The 16,823-nt window shown below is 37.1% G+C and overlaps 1 protein-coding gene across 1 annotated transcript in view; it reads left to right on the top strand.

Moving 5' to 3' along the window:
* The window catches only part of grm4 (glutamate receptor, metabotropic 4), a 142,808-nt gene extending 130,510 nt beyond the window's left edge, over positions 1 to 12,298 (top strand). The window contains exon 10 of the mRNA XM_067373053.1: positions 12,135 to 12,298. Within this exon, the coding sequence (XP_067229154.1) occupies positions 12,135 to 12,184 (50 nt within the window). The 3' untranslated portion in view covers positions 12,185 to 12,298. The remainder of the gene's footprint in view (positions 1 to 12,134) is intronic.
* Positions 12,299 to 16,823: the final 4,525 nt, after the last annotated feature.

Here is a 16,823-nt window from a genome sequence, read left to right as displayed (position 1 = left end):
TGCGCCATCTCCAAGAGCCCACGCCATCTTCCCACCGGCAAGCTCCATCCTCTGCCCGTTCCTGAGAGGCCCTGGTCACACCTGGGGGTCGACTTCGTCACCGACCTCCCAGAGTCTGAGGGTAACACATGCATTCTAGTCGTCGTAGACCGTTTCTCCAAGGCCTGCCGCCTCATTCCCCTGGAGGGTCTACCCACAGCCATGACCACAGCCGAGTTAATGTTCAACCATGTCTTCCGTCATTATGGAATCCCCGAGGACATTGTCTCTGATAGAGGACCTCAATTTATCTCCCGAGTCTGGAAGGCTTTCTTCTCGCTCCTGGGTGTGACCGTCAGCCTATCGTCTGGATACCATCCTCAGTCGAACGGGCAGACGGAACGGAAGATCCAGGAGATCGGCCGCTTCCTGCGTACCCTTCTGTCACGGCCACCAGAACTCCTGGAACCAGTACCTGGGTTGGGCCGAGTACGCCCAGAACTCCCTCCGTCAAGCCACCACTGGATTAACACCTTTCCAATGCGTACTCGGTTTCCAACCCCCACTGTTCCCCTGGAACGGGGAACCCTCCAACGTTCCTGCCGTCGACTACTGGTTTCGGGAGAGCGAGAGGGTATGGGACTCAGCTCACCACCAGCTGCAGAGAGCCCTGCGCAGGCGCAAGATGACAGCCGACCTTCGGCGCTCCCACGCTCCAACCTACCAACCGGGGCAGAAGGTCTGGCTGTCCACCAGGGACATCAGGATGCGCCTGCACTGCAAGAAACTGAGTCCCCGCTTCATTGGCCCATTCACTATCCTGCGACAGATCAACCCCGTCACCTACCGGTTACAACTCCCTGCACAATACAAAAGAATTCATCCCACCTTCCACGTGTCACTATTAAAACCTCACCACCCTTCTGTTCTTCCCTCCACAGAACCTGACGTGGCAGCCGTCGAGCCCCCCCTTCCACTTATCCTGGACGATGGAACTGCTTACGTGGTACGAGAGATCCTGGACTCCCGGCGCCGTGGTGGTCTCTTGGAATACCTGGTGGACTGGGAAGGCTACGGCCCGAAGAACGCTCATGGGTCCCCAAGAATGATATCCTTGATCCTGCTCTGTTACAGGCTTTCCACACCAACCACCCAGACAGGCCTGCCCCACGACCTCGAGGACGACCACCACGACGTCGGGGTCCTCGGCCCTCAGGAGCGGGCCGTGGGAGGGGGGGTACTGTCACAGACACGTCAGGTTCCACCTCACTTCAGTACCCGCGCACCCAATCACCAGCGTACTAATCACCGCCACCTGAAGCTCATCACATCAGTCATCAACACCAGCACTTAAACCCCACACTCACACACACTCACTGTCCGGTCTCGTTTGTGTTACACCAGTTGTAAACTTACCTCAAGGACTCCCAAGGCGATACTTACCCAGCCTCATCATCTCCTTCGTCTCCATTGTCTCCAGTCTCCTCGTGTGCCTACCTACCAGTGTGTGTGAGTGTTTCCATCTGCCTTCTCCAGCGTCTCCCTCTTCATTCATCTGCAACAACAACTAGGACAGTATTATCTCTCATTCCACCTCTGAGATCTTCCACCACTTCATTCACCACCCGTTTTGCTCTGCTGTTTGCTCAATAAACATCTTAACTGCTTTTATTCCTGCCTCCGGTGTCTCTGTTATAACAGTTGTATAAAAATGATTGAACAATATTTGCTTATGCTTATTCACTGGTACTACAATATATATATATATATATATATATATATATGGCGGAGGATATATATATAGAAATTCATATAGTTATCAAAAGTGACATTAAATTATTTTGCATTGTTACAAATTCTATTTCAAATAAATTGTTTTTTGAACTTTCTTGTAATAAAATGATCCTAAAAAAATTATCATCAACAAAAATGTTAAGAAAAAAATTAAATTAGAAAAAGATCAAATCAGCATGTTAGAATAATTGGTCCCACTTTATATTAAGTGGCCTTAACTACTATGTACTTGCATCAAAAAATAAGTACAATATACTTATTGGGTTCATATTGAATTGCAAAACACTTTTTCTGCTATTGAATTGGGATACAGGTAAGGTTAGGGAACGCTTTGGTGGTATGGGTAGGTTTAAGGATAGGGGTATGGGTTAAGGGATGGGTCAACAGTGTAATTATAAATTTAATTACAGAAATGAATTACAGATGTAATTACATGCAGGTGTTTTTAAAATATAAGTATAATGTAAAAACATGTATGTACACAATAAGTGCATTGTATCAAATCATTCATTTAAATGTAGGTACATAGTAGTTAAGGCCACTTAATATAAAGTTGGACCGAATAATTTCTGAAGGATCATGTGACACTGAAGACAGGAGTAATGATGATGAAAATTCAGCTTTGCCATAAATTACATTAAGATATATTAGAAATAGATATTTTAAATTGTAATAACTGTTCAAAATATTATTGTTTTTACTGTATTTTTGATCAAATAAAAGCAGTCTTAGTGACTTTTTTCAAAATATTTCAATAATATATTAAAACATCTTACTGACCCCATATTTTTAAATGTATATTTTGGTTTCACTATTCTCATATTTGTAGAAAAATTCCCAGGTACACTTGAAGGCAGCATACATGGGTGTGACGAGATCTCGTGCCACGAGATCTCGCGAGATTAAAATGTGACGAGATGACTGTCAAGACCATGGCAGAGGATTCGTTGCACAACAGAACCCAAGCGTCTGACAAATGTCCTATCTTGTAGAATGCGCGGTTATCACCGCCACTCCCAATTCACAGAGAACGCACAATCACGAAATCGAAAGTAAAACGCGAGTGCACGTTCAAACACAATTTCAATTTCCCCCGCGTTTAGAAAGCAGCTCCCTGATGCATGCAAATCTCCCAATATGAAAGCTATCTTAGGCTGGGTTGTGTAAAAAAAAAAAAAATTATTAATATATTTGCACTTTGAATATTGAGAGACTGCACTTTTTGTTTGCAAGAGTTGAGACTAAGAAAACTGTTATTCACTTTTATTTCTACTGTTTTTATTTCTATGATCAGTTTGTGGAAAGGAGTTCAGTTAGGAGGTCAAAACTTGTAGAAGCTCATAAATCATGTACAGTTCTACGGTCTGAAGAGACTCATATGAAATCATTCAGGAGAGAAGCCAGTCAGTTGAGTTTGTGACAAAAACTTTTACAGTGCTTGAATATTGTTGTCTTTTACTGTCTTTTATATGATAATTCATACTCAGAAAGTAGAACTGAAATGACATTCATTACAAGATGATTGACGATTTCTTCAAAATGCTGTGTAAAAATCTTGTCTCGTCTCATTCTTGTGAACCCAAACTCACGTCTGATCTCATGAGATAACTGTCTTGTCACACCCCTTATACATACCTATTATTGTTCAAAAATGTATTATTTTGAAAAAAAAAAAAAAAAAAAAAAAAAAAAAACCTTTTAGAGCTGCTTCTGGCTAATTATACTATTATAATCATTTTATTATTCAATATTATTGTTTACAACAATATATTTTATGCAACACTGATAGGTTGTAGTTAGTTTATTTATTTATTTGGCATGTGCAATAGGCAATATCATAATTATATTGTGTTTTGATTATTTATCCTGCCTAAAAAGGCAGCACACAACCCCAGAAGAAACACTGTGTACCTGGCAGCAGTGCATTCTATTAAGGCTTCAAGCCATTAACAAAAGGAATATGACACATTTCCCAGCCATTGCTTTTTCACGGTTTTTAACTACCAGGTGACTAGTAAGTCTTCACAGTATCACATTTACCACATATGTGACATTGATCTCTCCGTCTTCTCGGAAGCTCCTAAAGTCACACTTCTGAAGTCACACTTTTTGTCATCTCACCTACTGGTAGTAAAAAAAGATCTCGAAACTAATCAAGATTAACGTAAGACGTGTTTGATGTATAGCTATTTTTACAGTGTCAGTGCATATTTGTGACATATTATTCACAGTCATAGGGAGATGCACTCCATTAGTGTATCTACAAAAGTCAGTACTTGGCAGTTTTATCACTGATAGAGGACACCTTGCTTCCAATGCATCCTGAAGTAACAGCCCACCTTTGATGGCATTGCAATGCAGTACATGTATTTAGTTTACTGATGCAAGCAAACAAGATCAAAATGTAATGTGTGTGTGATGTTGCCTGCAAAGATCATAGAAACTTGCCAAAGAATGAGAATGAGAGGATGAGAATGACAAGGTCAGTTGATCAAACTCATAGTTACGCTGTATAAACATCAATAGGTTTTCTCTTGTGTCCTGTAAGGAATAGAGTTTCTCTTGGGTGAGTTGTAAATATAATCAATAACGATATGAGTCTGCTTTACATCAGACGTTTTATGTGTCAGGATTTGTATGACTGAAAAGATCAATGTGGGTCTCCTTGAAATAGTCTCTTGACATCATGATCATGCATGGCCAGCCACCATATAACCATCCTAATGAATGACTTCTTGAATTGAAGATTTCAATTCAGTATCGCATTTTGTTGCCTTGGTTAGAGAGTTTTCTGCAGTGTGCAAAAGCTTAATCATTTTCAAGTTTTTTTTTTTTTTTTTTTTTTTTTATGTAGTTTTTGTTTAATTTACTGTGAATTGAATCCTTTAAGGGTTAGTTCACTCAAAAATGAAAAGTCATTTATTACTCACCCCCATGTCGTTCCACACCCGTAAGACCTTTGTTCATCTTCAGAACACAAATTCAGATATTTTTGATCAAATATGATGGCTCAGTGAGACCTCTAATTGCCAGCAAGATAATTAACACTTTCAGATGGCCAGAAAGCTACTAAAGACGAAGGTCTTACAGGTGTAGAATTTTAATAAATTTACTATCAAGAATATCTTTTCTGTGGATAAACAAAGCAAAATTGTTAAAATATTATACAGCATACTTTGATGTTTCTAGATATTGTATGTACATATCTAAAACTTACTATATTTTTGTTAGGCTTTGTTTTTTATTTTTGTTTTTTTCTCTCTCTCTTCAATAGTTAGGATTAGTTAATGTAGGCAGCATATTCCTTCAGGCTACCTTTTAATGACAATTACATTTTTAATGCCTCCTGACAATTTCTGTGCAAGGTCGTTTAATTTCAGGGCAGATTGAGATGGAAAAAATCACCTCTGCATATCCAAGTTCAATGGGCCTAAAGGCCAATTGGGCCCCAGCAGGTTCAATTATAACACGGAAACATATAAATCTGTGTTTGCAATAGGTACCCATAGTGTTATAAATATACAGATAGAGATTTTACACTGTAGACTGTATTATACTGTTAAGCTGGACTTGACTTGTTCAATTGCTTTGGCTTACTGTAAATGAGACTGCTAGATTTTTACATTTAATTGCTCAGCTGTTTCATTAAATTGTACTTATGGAAAATACAAGAAACCTCAAATCATAGGACGCATACTGTCCTTTTAAGAGCGTGTTAGTGTGAGTTGCCGTGTGCGTGTAATGACAGCGAGCCAGAGCTGCATGCGCTCATGCATAAACACGAGTTCATAATGTTACTGTGAAATAAACTTATTTCAGCACCAAATTATGCTTGTTCATTTATCCGTCTGTGGACTTAGCCAAAGCACACATATTAAATTGTTACGCCTTAAATCAGTAATTTAAACACAGATGTGCAATGATATTACTGTTAATCTCTGGGATACAAATGTTTACAGTTGTAGTATGTGCAGTATCATTCTTTTTATACACAATACTGTACTTTTGTTCCAGAACACATAAACACAGACTATTTTGTATAATACCCAACCCGTCATTAAAATCCAGGGTTATAAATCTCAAAGCTGTTTTTTTTAAGTACTATCTAGCTAGAGGACCCACGTCCATTGGGCTTAATTTTTCCTAATTCAAATATATATATATATATATATATATATATATATATATATATATATATATATTATATTCACCTTATTTTTAATGTGAGCTGGACACTTGAATGTGTTGAGGCTTCCAGTCTCATCCGCTTTTAATTTATTATCGCAATCATAAACACACTGGCTTAAAGTGTATATTATTTATGCATTGCCATTTAGAGCATTTTGGTATTGGTTCACACACATTCACGGAAAATGGCTTACTTCAGAGTAAAATAAAGTGTATAGCAGATTTCAAAGTTATAGCTGTCATTTTTATTTACAGGTCAAAACTATTTTCACAAACTCCACCCAATGTTGCCCGGATATTTTATGTTTAATAACATATTACATTCTATTTATGCTTTGTTTGATTAGTGCAGTGGCCAAGAGTGCTCAATGTGCTGCAACTGAAGAAAACGCATACAAATAAAAAATGAAGAAAACATCATCAGTTTGACAACACATGAGCTGCAAATAATCACAACGCAAGCAAATACTGAAACACACTGCAAAAGTTCATAACACAACCAAATACAGAATAGCAAATAGCACAAAGCTCAGTGTGCTGCAACTGAGGAAAACTCATGCAAATAGAAAAAATGCCAGCAAATTAAGAAAACATCTTCATCAGTTTGACAACACGTGCAGCAAATATCACTGGCGACAATGGAAATGTTTCAAGGAGAGCCCAACAAGTGATGGACCTGGCTGGGACATGCTTATAGTTCAATGTCTTCTCGTCAGTGTTGTTGTCGGTGACCTGAAAGGAGAGTTTTTTGTTTATTTCAACATCCTAATCATATGTGCGTTTTGAGTATTTGCAGGGTGTTTCTGTATTTGGTTCTGCTGTGAGTATCTGCAGCATGTGTTGTCAAATTGATGGTTTTCTGTTGGTTTTTTTTGTTTGGTTGGTTTTTTTTTTGCATGGGTTTTCTTCAGTTTCAGCGCATTGAGCTCTCTCACCACTGTAGATTAGCATCTATCATTATTTGCACTTACATTGCACAGTGTAAACAAGATGCTGTTTGTGCAAATAGTATTTAACCCTCTGGGGTCTGAGGTGTTTTCTGGGCCCGGAGGTGTTTTGACATGCCCTGACATTTTTGTTATTTCTGTTAATTATAACACTTTCATGGCTAAAGTCTGATTACACTGTATTCAGCCCAAACACTGCAATAATATGTGAGCAGCATATCTAAAAGTGTGTATTTTTGAGAAAATGACATTTATGAGTGGTTAGTGGAAAAAAAAGATAGTCACTGAAAAATTCTTTCTAAGTAGCAGCTACATTTTTCACTTGTTTTTTTTTTTTGTTGTTGCTTTCTCTTATCCCAGCTTAAAGCTCAAAGTATAGTTCACTTTTTAAACGTACGCAAGGATCAGTGTACAGTGCGCGCGACGCGAATTTCGTCATCAGAAGAGTATCTGCATACTGTATGCGCACCGCTGGGTTTTTTAACGTACTTGTACGCACAGGTCGCATATGTGCATTTAATTTTTTTGTAGTAATTAGTTTATCCACAAGGTAGCAACCGTGCCCTGGGGGTGTCGATTCACAAGGTTGTCAAGGAAAAACTGCACAAACAGAACAGACCGGAACGCATGCAAGCTACAGCGACAATGGAAGCCTACATAGACAAAAGATTGTGTGAAAAAGTTAGAAAGTACCCTCAATTGTACACCTCAAGAATACAAAGATGTTTACATGGGTTGTAACTCATGTCGAGAGATTGCTCAAAACTGCGTATGTATCGAACACATGTGTATGCGTATGAGTCAAGTGAAGTATACTTTCCAAGGCTGTGCGTTCAATTTTGCGCGTACACTAGCGTACGCATAAAAAAACGAAGTATACCCAGGGCTTAACAAGCAAAGACAGCTATAAGCCCATTTGTAGGATGATTTCCCTAAAAAGTGACTGTTTTTCCGACCAGTGGCAATGCTAGTGATGCTTTTTTATGTAATGTTGTGATGCATAGATTTGCTTGTAGTATATAAAAACTATTGGAGTTTGTGTATTCAAAATAATACATTTTTCATAATTTAATATTTAAATAAGACTGCATTATTACTAATAAATTGGTGTATGCTTTTATCTTTAAATTATTTAGAATGATTGACATTTGCAGTTGCATGTTACTGTGCCTTGCAAATGTATTCACAATCACAACCTTTGCAAATCCTTCGCTGAAACTCAAAATTTGTGAAATATAGCATTGTTGTGTTAGGAAACTTCCTAGAAGAGTTAAAATGCTGAAATGTGCTTTTTGCATAAGTATTCTGTCCCTGCATTGCAGACGATCCCAATTTACACAGATGGAAAACAATTGTCCTGATGAGGACACAATTACTTCACAATTGTGCTGTGCCTGTGAATCATTAAAATAACGACCACATTTTCTGGATAAAAAATGTAACCCTACAGTAAAGGTATCATTATTCAGGCTGTGACTATAAAGTACATCTTTGAGGTTGAGGTACTTGAGTATGCTTAAATTGATGTAAACATGATGAATGCAACACTTTTAAAGAACATAGTATACAGCTCAATCTTATCATTCTTTCAAAGAGAGCATTCAGGGGGTTGAAGAGCATTTCAACTAGGATGCATATGAAAAGAATCATTTGAATCCAACATTGATTGATGCACTGTGAAATACATCAAAGCTTGCATACTGCAAAAACATCTCTGTATACAAGGTTGTATTCTGTATACCCCCCCCCCCCCCCCTTTCATGGCCATATGACGGTAATGATGTCAAACATGTTATACCTGCAGTGGTTGCATTTGAATTTTGCAATGCAAAACCATAAAGTTGAGAAGCAGCATCCATTGTTTGTCTTTTTTTTCATTACATATACATAAAAATGCTGCTAAGCTATTGTAAATAAAACCTGTCTAATATATGTAACCGCTCAACCTGTGTTTCAGGATATGTTGATGATAACTAAACAGTGAAGACAGGTAAAGACTTTAATTATTGGTTATTGCTTGGCTCATTGTTAGACCTAATTGTTAAACTCAACCATGTTCCATTTAGCTTTAATGCTTAAACTGTGCATACCAATCAGTTTATAATAGACAATGCATTGAAATTACGCTGACATTTGTTGGAATTGCTAAAGACACAAAAAGCACGCATGCCGCATTGTTTTTGCAAATCACTTGTTTGCACAGAGCTTTGTAGGTGACAAACACTATACTGGGAAAAAACCTAAAATAGCAACAAATTTGCTTTTATGCATTTTCCAACCAACAGAGAGTAGGTATGAAAACTTTCAGAACAGTGCATGGCCTAGATTGCATAAACACAAACACAAATTGGGATAGCAGACTCAAATAGAACGGTATGAATCTATGCTAGATAAAATCAAGCACCTCCAATGATATTTTATATAGAGCAAGAAATATTTAAAGGGAGAGTTTACCCAAAATTACATTTCATAAAAAAATTCTGTCATCATTTACTCATACTCGAGTTGTTCCAAACCTGTATGAGTTTCTCTCTTCTGTTGAACACAAAAGAAGATATTTTAAAGAATGTTGGTAACCAGACAGTTGACGGTAGCCATTGACTTCAGTAGTATTTTTTTCCTACTATGGAAGTCAATGGCTACCATCAACTGTTTGATTACCAACATTCTTTAAAATATCTTCTTTTGTGTTCAACAGAAGAAAGAAACTCATACAGGTTTGGAACAACTTGAGGGTGATGACAAAATTTAAATTTTGGGGTGAACTATCCTTTTAACTTTGCTTTTTGTGTCAACGGCCCTCCCTCTAAACTGAAATGGAGCTATTTATCTGACTGCACCTATGGGTCAGTGCTCAGAGAGAGAGTCCATCCAGAACGGAGAACCGCACCATAGTGTTGGGTCAAATGTCACTTCACCTACCTTATTCAAACGGCCCTGCATGATTGCATGAGGTAACCTTTTGATCTCCATATAATGATGCAATGAGCTTGAAATTTCCATTGACCCTCCTTCTTTGGCAAGGTTATTACATGAATAGCTGAAGGCAATGTCACTCATGCTACCCTTTGTGATTGTTTGTACTACACAGCTATTGCAAAATGGATGCCGAATGACAGGATTCGGCTGTTGATTGAGTTTTTGTTGAAGGAATGCTTTAATAGCAGACTTATAATTGTTTACAGGTAACTGGCATGTTTTTTTGAAGGTGTTAAATGGCCCTCCTGTGCAAAAGGTGACAACCGTCTCAGTCAAGTAATCTGCACTTTGATATCAAGAAAGACAGAGTCTGATATCAAAAAAGACACGCTACTTGACTTCTGGCAAATTAATAGCTGCATCAAAGAAGGTGTCTTCGCATTGCAACCAGGCCTGACAAGAAATAAAACTGTGTCAAAACGCTTTGATAATGGTTACCATGAATGCGTATCCTACCAAATGACACTTTATTTAACCCACTGTAGACATTCTACTAAGTGAAGTTCCTAAACATAATTTAGGGAGGATCGAGCCAATCTTCCAATCAACAGCCAGACTATATAAGCAGCTGCTTACCTCTCTTCAGTCTCAGCTGTTTCAGCATCCCTCCACCTCCCTAAACTCCACCTTCATTTCAGGTATCTTGCCCTATGTAATCACATCCTATATTTATTCACTGGGGGGGTGTATCAGAGCTCGAGTTGAAGATGCTTCATCGAGCCCCTCCTCAGTGGACAGCAAGCCAAATTAGCTAACCTAATACCCTAAAGATTATATGGGCAAACGAACTTGTTAACTATAAGTAATTCTGCAGCTACATGTCAACTAACTCTCATTACAGTATTAGTAGACTGTTAGGTTAGGGTTAGTAGAACAAGATGACATGTAGTTGCAAAGATACAGTTAGGGCTGGGCGATATGGCCAAGAAATGATCACGATAAAATTTGTCATATCAGTCGATATCGATAATTATCACAATAAATGAAAAATCTTTATTGTTTCTCAGTGAAAGCTGTAGAAACCAGTCCATTAATTGTGGTTTTGACATGACATAAATTCTTTACGCTTTTCCAGTCATTTTTCTTTAATAAATTAAATATCTTAATAGAAAATTTATTCGAACAGGTGGTATTGTTCCAAGTCATGAAACAGGTTTGTGTTTCCTGACTTTGACGCATATCTTCGGCACAGTTTGCAGTGCAGGCTGCAATATTGATAATATTACATATTTTGTCTCTTAGAAATTTGACAGTAGCTTGAGTTGACAGTAGTAGTAGCTTGAGTTAGGATGCAGTTGTAAATTAATGTTCATTAACAAAAACAGATCTTTAACATCTTGTAACAACCTCATTTTTATATGGTAAAATTTAAATATTCAGACTGTTTTATTCAAATTAACCATTGGTCTTCCATAGTATCATATATTTAGATCATATTAACCACAGTTAAAACCACATATATATCACCTCACTACCATGGTAAAATGTAACTATATGGTTTCTATGGTATTTGTATGAAAAACAGTGGCCTAAAAACATTTATGCACAAATGCTATAGCTTAATCACAAATATAAAATTGTAATCATATTCCATTACTCCTTTAATACACTTAATACATGTGTGCATTAATAATTAATACAATTCTAAATGAATATCCTGCTACAATACCATGGTGCAGTTAGTGTTACTACAGTAAATCCATGATAAATGATGGTGATTTGTAGATTGAAAAGCCTTCTGACTGTTTCGTTGCGCATAGTGTTTCTCCATTTTGTCAACACTGTTTCATCTGGCTTTAAACTAGTTTAAATCACTGAGACATGTGTGTTCTTTGCTGAATTCAAGAGCTTTTCACTGTATCTCACAGCGCTGTTCAGTGGCCGCGTGACCGATCAGCGAGTAAACTCGTGCTGCGCTGCCGTTTGAACTTTGAACCGAGAGGATAAATGGTGGCGCGGTTCAAACTGTTGACAAGTTGACATATAGTATAGAAGGTCTAAAGTGGACTATCGAAATAGTGTTATCAGATATTAAGTCTACTTATACTTGAATGACCGGTTGTTGACATGTAGTTGCAAAGACACAAAGTTAGTGGAATGTCTAAAGTGGACTATCGAAATAAAGTGTTACCGAATTACCTCCCACATTTCCCTTCTCAAAATTCCAATAAAGCAGCGGCATTCATGTTCAAGCACTTCAAGACTCAAATGATTTATATTTTTATAACACTCTCTCTTCCCTTGCAGGACTCAGCCCTAAACAAACGTACATCAGCTACAGCAACCATGCAATCTAGGTAAGTGATAAAAGGCCACTACCGAAATCCCAGAAGTGACCCCTGGAAGACAGCATCTCAAGATAAATCACTCTCACGTTATGTCACGTATGGAAGTGAGATAGCGGATGTTTGGAGGACCCCCACAGACATGTTTTCATTAATGAAGCTTATGTGAAGTCACATAGGGAGCATCTGGGGAGGCCGTGACTGTTGCGACGGTGATGTTGGAATGACGGTCTGTCACCCAGACTATTCCATTACAGCTTGCTCTATCTATTCCAGATGTCATTGTTAAAGTGATACACACTAATTAAGGACAACATGTCAGTGTCCGCTGTTTCATTGACGCTAACACTATGTGGTGGCTAAAAAAAAAGAAAAGAAAATTTAAAAGAAAAATTAAAAAAAAAAAATCATCTGGAGCTTTTTCTTCTTGTTTTCTCCTTGGTGATGACAACAGCAAAGACAGTGGCCATTGTTTACAGATGTTGAGCATGCTGGTTTTGACATCCTGTGCTGTGTTGTTTTTTTTCTTTCTTTATTTATTTTTGTTTTTTCAACAAAAAAAAAAGAACCTTATGGAATGCTGTTGAACTATGTTGCTGTATTGTTACCTCACCATGGGCCTTGTGAAACTGTTGAAGATGTACGAAGTGCTCTTTGGAGTAATGTTTGCTTGTGCATAAGTACACACCTTTTGAGGAACTCAAATTTGCCCTGTTGTCAAAATGTGCTATAGCTGTCACAGTCACCTGTGCAAAATCGAAAAATCACAATTTAGAAATGGCGTGACGTCCACTCAGAAAGGAACGCTCGAGATATTGGAACCAACATCCACTGAACCAGGGGATTGCGAGCAAGTCGCTTTCATAAGATTACAGGTACCGGAGACTCTTTTAAAGAAACTCAAAGCATCACCAATCTCATGTAAAAGAACGGTTCTGAGAAGCTCGCAGGGAGTAGATGACAGGATTCTGTATTTGTATCCGGAAATGTCAGGTGATAGAGAGACAAGCTGATTTGTCTCTTTAGATGTTTGTGAATTTAAGATTCAGTTCTTATGATTTCTTCTCTCTTCTTTGTTTTTGCACTGTTTGTGCTGCAGAATAAAATGTCTATGTTGACCGTGATAAATGGCAACTTAATGTGTGTTCCCGATTGCTAATGTTTGCTTTTCATCCTAAAAGAGAAAAAAAAAAAACGTCAGAAACAGTGCCTGAATTAAAGTATTTGTAAAATAAGACATATGAGGTATGTGAAGCATGTTAATTTTTATACATAAATAATTTCTAATAAAGAAATTTTTCAAAACTCATTGTTTTCTGGCAAAAGATCATCTATGCAATGTTTGGGATGTCACATGTTTGTGTGTGTCAGATATGGCTGGGTCCATCGCGTTCTGGGTGGTTTCTAGGGCATTGCTTGGCGGTTACTAAGGTGTAGGTTGTAAATCTATTGAATTTTTTTTCACTCATTTTACCTCTGTCAGGTAAAACCCGAAAGTAGGATTGCTTAAAAAAGTGATAGCCTCAGAATTTCAGTGATGATTCAGATATGAGGCACAAGCTTTTGTGGCTAGAATAATATGACAAACAGTAATAGTTATACAAGCATGGTAATAATAGACACCCTAATCTTAATAAGTAGACTCAAGTGTAATGTTGTTTGTTTATTTAATAATGCTTTTTGCATCAAAACTAACATGACAGCCTGAAACATGCATTATTTAAAATTACAAGCTTTAATTCGTTTTGAGAGTTGCATTTCCTTGTAATGCACTAATACTCTATTGCATTTATTTTTAGATATAATTTTGATCAAAAACACAAACTGGTTATTCTCACAACTAAATGAAAATATCCTCTTTTGTGCATTTAAAATTTCCTCAAGAAGTCCTGAAGATTCAGAGTCAACCTGGCACAAAAGCACAGTGGAAATGAGAAGAAATGTCATTTTCTGAGATATATTTCTTTTACAACAGGCAGCCGTCTATCATAATGCACATTTTTGAAGGCCCCATTATTAAGTGTGAGATGTATCTGCCATCAGCGGTAACAGCGTTGAAGAAGACAGGTGCTATAAAGAAAAGCGCCAGTGCTTTGGTTTTGTGATGTATAACGGCATAGCTAGCAGACATAAATTATAGCCCATGTTAGGCTTATTTAGGTCTGTCTCGAATACAGGACATAAAACAGGGACTTGATTGGAATGCTACTCCATCTCTCTGACAGTGCTTAGAAACTGATGGAAAGAGCGAACGGTGAAGGGTGGATCAGGATGCTGTGCAAAGGAGGTCATGTACTCTAAGATCAATACATTGTGTGTGTGTGTGTGTGTGTGTGTGTGTGTGTGTGTGTGTGTGTGTGTGTGTGTGTGTGTGTGTGTGTGTGTGTGTGTGTGTGTAACATTGTAAGCTGAAGGAAGTTTTTGTTAAGGGTTTTAGATTCATTTATAAGAAATATAATATTTTATTAAAAATGTATTTTAAAAAACATCCATCACTCTAAAAAATGCTGGGTTAAAAAAAACCCAAGTGCAATAAAAACTGCTAACTACATATTTCATGGATGGATGGATGGATGGGTTGGAAAATAGGTTGGAAATTAAAATGTATTAATGTTTAAAAAATGAACAATAAGTTTAATAAATAGTAATTAAATAATACACATTTACTAATTTGCTTATTAATAAATGATCACCTTTTGATTATTATTGTTGCCTCTAGTAATTATGTGTCTGATTTTTAATTTCCAACCTATTTTGGGTTCATTTTAAGACAGCCATACAGTCATTTTTAATAGTTGAGTTAAATAAAACTGCCCAGCAGCTTGGGTCAAAACAACCCAAACGCTGGGTTTTTCCACCCAACTTGGATTGTTTTTAAACGTAGCATTTTTTCCCCATCCATCTATCCATCCCAAAAATAGGTAATTAGCTGTTTTTATTTCAAAATTAAAACGTATCCATGTTTTTCATACGTGGATTGCTCAGCTATCTGGATTTTACTGTTGATGATTTGACATGATTCAGGATTGTTCGGTTCTTCAAAGCTCATCCTGGAGTTGCTGTCATAGTCTGCATCTTCAAACCTGCTCAGGGGCAGCTTATTTCACATAAACAAGATTAGACTGCATCTTTTTAAAGGCGAAAGTCTGTCCCAGTCATATTTTCTCAAAAGAGCACCCTGTTGAACCAGGGAAATTAATGATTAAAAATGTAATTGTATATATGTGATTATATAGATAATAAATAATAATTTTAAAATTAATTTGAAAAAAAAAAAGTATGTTGTGTAGTCTATAATAAATAGACAAATGATAGAAAAAAAAAAAAAATATATATATATATATGGCTAACATCAACTGTATGGTTACCAACATTCTTAAAAATATCTTCTTCGTGTTCAATAGAACAAAGAAACTCATACAGGTTTGGAACAACCTGAGCGTGAGTAAATGATGACAGAATTTTTATTTTTGGGTGAACTAACCCTTTGATTCAGATATTTTAATCAAATCCACTAATTCGTTTGAAGAACCAAATTAGCCAGAGATCAATGACTATGATCAGAAGATCTGTCAAATCATCTCAGATGTATAAAGCGAACAGACCCCTGAACTGTAGGCTACATCATCCTGATCATTACACGGCTACCTAACAAATAATAAAAATACAAATAAATGGAAACATTAAATATTAATGTTGAAATGAATTTTATATATGAGAAGACAGTTCACAGAGTGCTATACGAGACATGAAACAATGTAGGACAGTGGTTGCCAGGGACAACAGTCAAATGTACAGTTTAGCTTATACAACCACAGAATGTTGCAACTGTCCAACCAGAATCAAATATTCCACAGAGCCATGTAATAATGATTCTAGATCAGCTCTTTTTACCCAGTATTCTCAGGCGGGAGAATCTTAAATATACATTATTCGTTACCTTTCAAAATCAAAAACATTCTGCTTTTTCCAGGTATCCAAAATTTTGGTCTCAGAATTTTGGACCTCATGTTCAATTTATATATGCAATCTTTATTTTTATACATTTGATACTTGCAGATGTTACATAATCATGTTAATATGTTTGTCTGTTTTGCTTGCAGACTAATCATAGCACATTGCTTTTATATACTAACAAATGTAGCCGACAAATTATTTTTTCATTTAAATACAAATTGTGCATACTTACTGAGGTAATGTTTTAGTTGGGTTATTGTTGAACATATGGATGATTCTTTTATCTCAGTATGCACATTGCATCTCAACTACCATTTCAAATCAGCTGCATGCAGATCTTTTTGAACACATTGGAGCTAAACAAAGAAATTGAAACAAACAGCTCAGCTCAGGTTGATTTCAGTTAAACAGCACCTCATAGTGGTAATTTGTGGATGTGTGTTTACCATATGCACCGTGGTCTCATATATCACATTCTGGCACGCGTGCGGCAAGCTGCGTAAATGCTGTAAGAACAACCCTGTAGCTTGTCATCACACAAAATAGACACTAAAGCTATTTAAATTCCCTGACTCAGACTAATTTCGCAGCGCTAACTCTTCCTTCTGCCTGAAAGAGGGATTCACAAACACTTAAGGATAACGGATTAGGTTGTGTAAATGTGTATTTGCAAGCATACATGTGTTGGGAATAT

Source organism: Chanodichthys erythropterus, chromosome 21 (assembly GCF_024489055.1).
Source record: "Chanodichthys erythropterus isolate Z2021 chromosome 21, ASM2448905v1, whole genome shotgun sequence".
Classification (NCBI taxonomy): domain Eukaryota; kingdom Metazoa; phylum Chordata; class Actinopteri; order Cypriniformes; family Xenocyprididae; genus Chanodichthys; species Chanodichthys erythropterus.
Note: the sequence above shows the minus strand (reverse complement) of the source record. Positions and strands in the feature narration are given on the sequence as shown.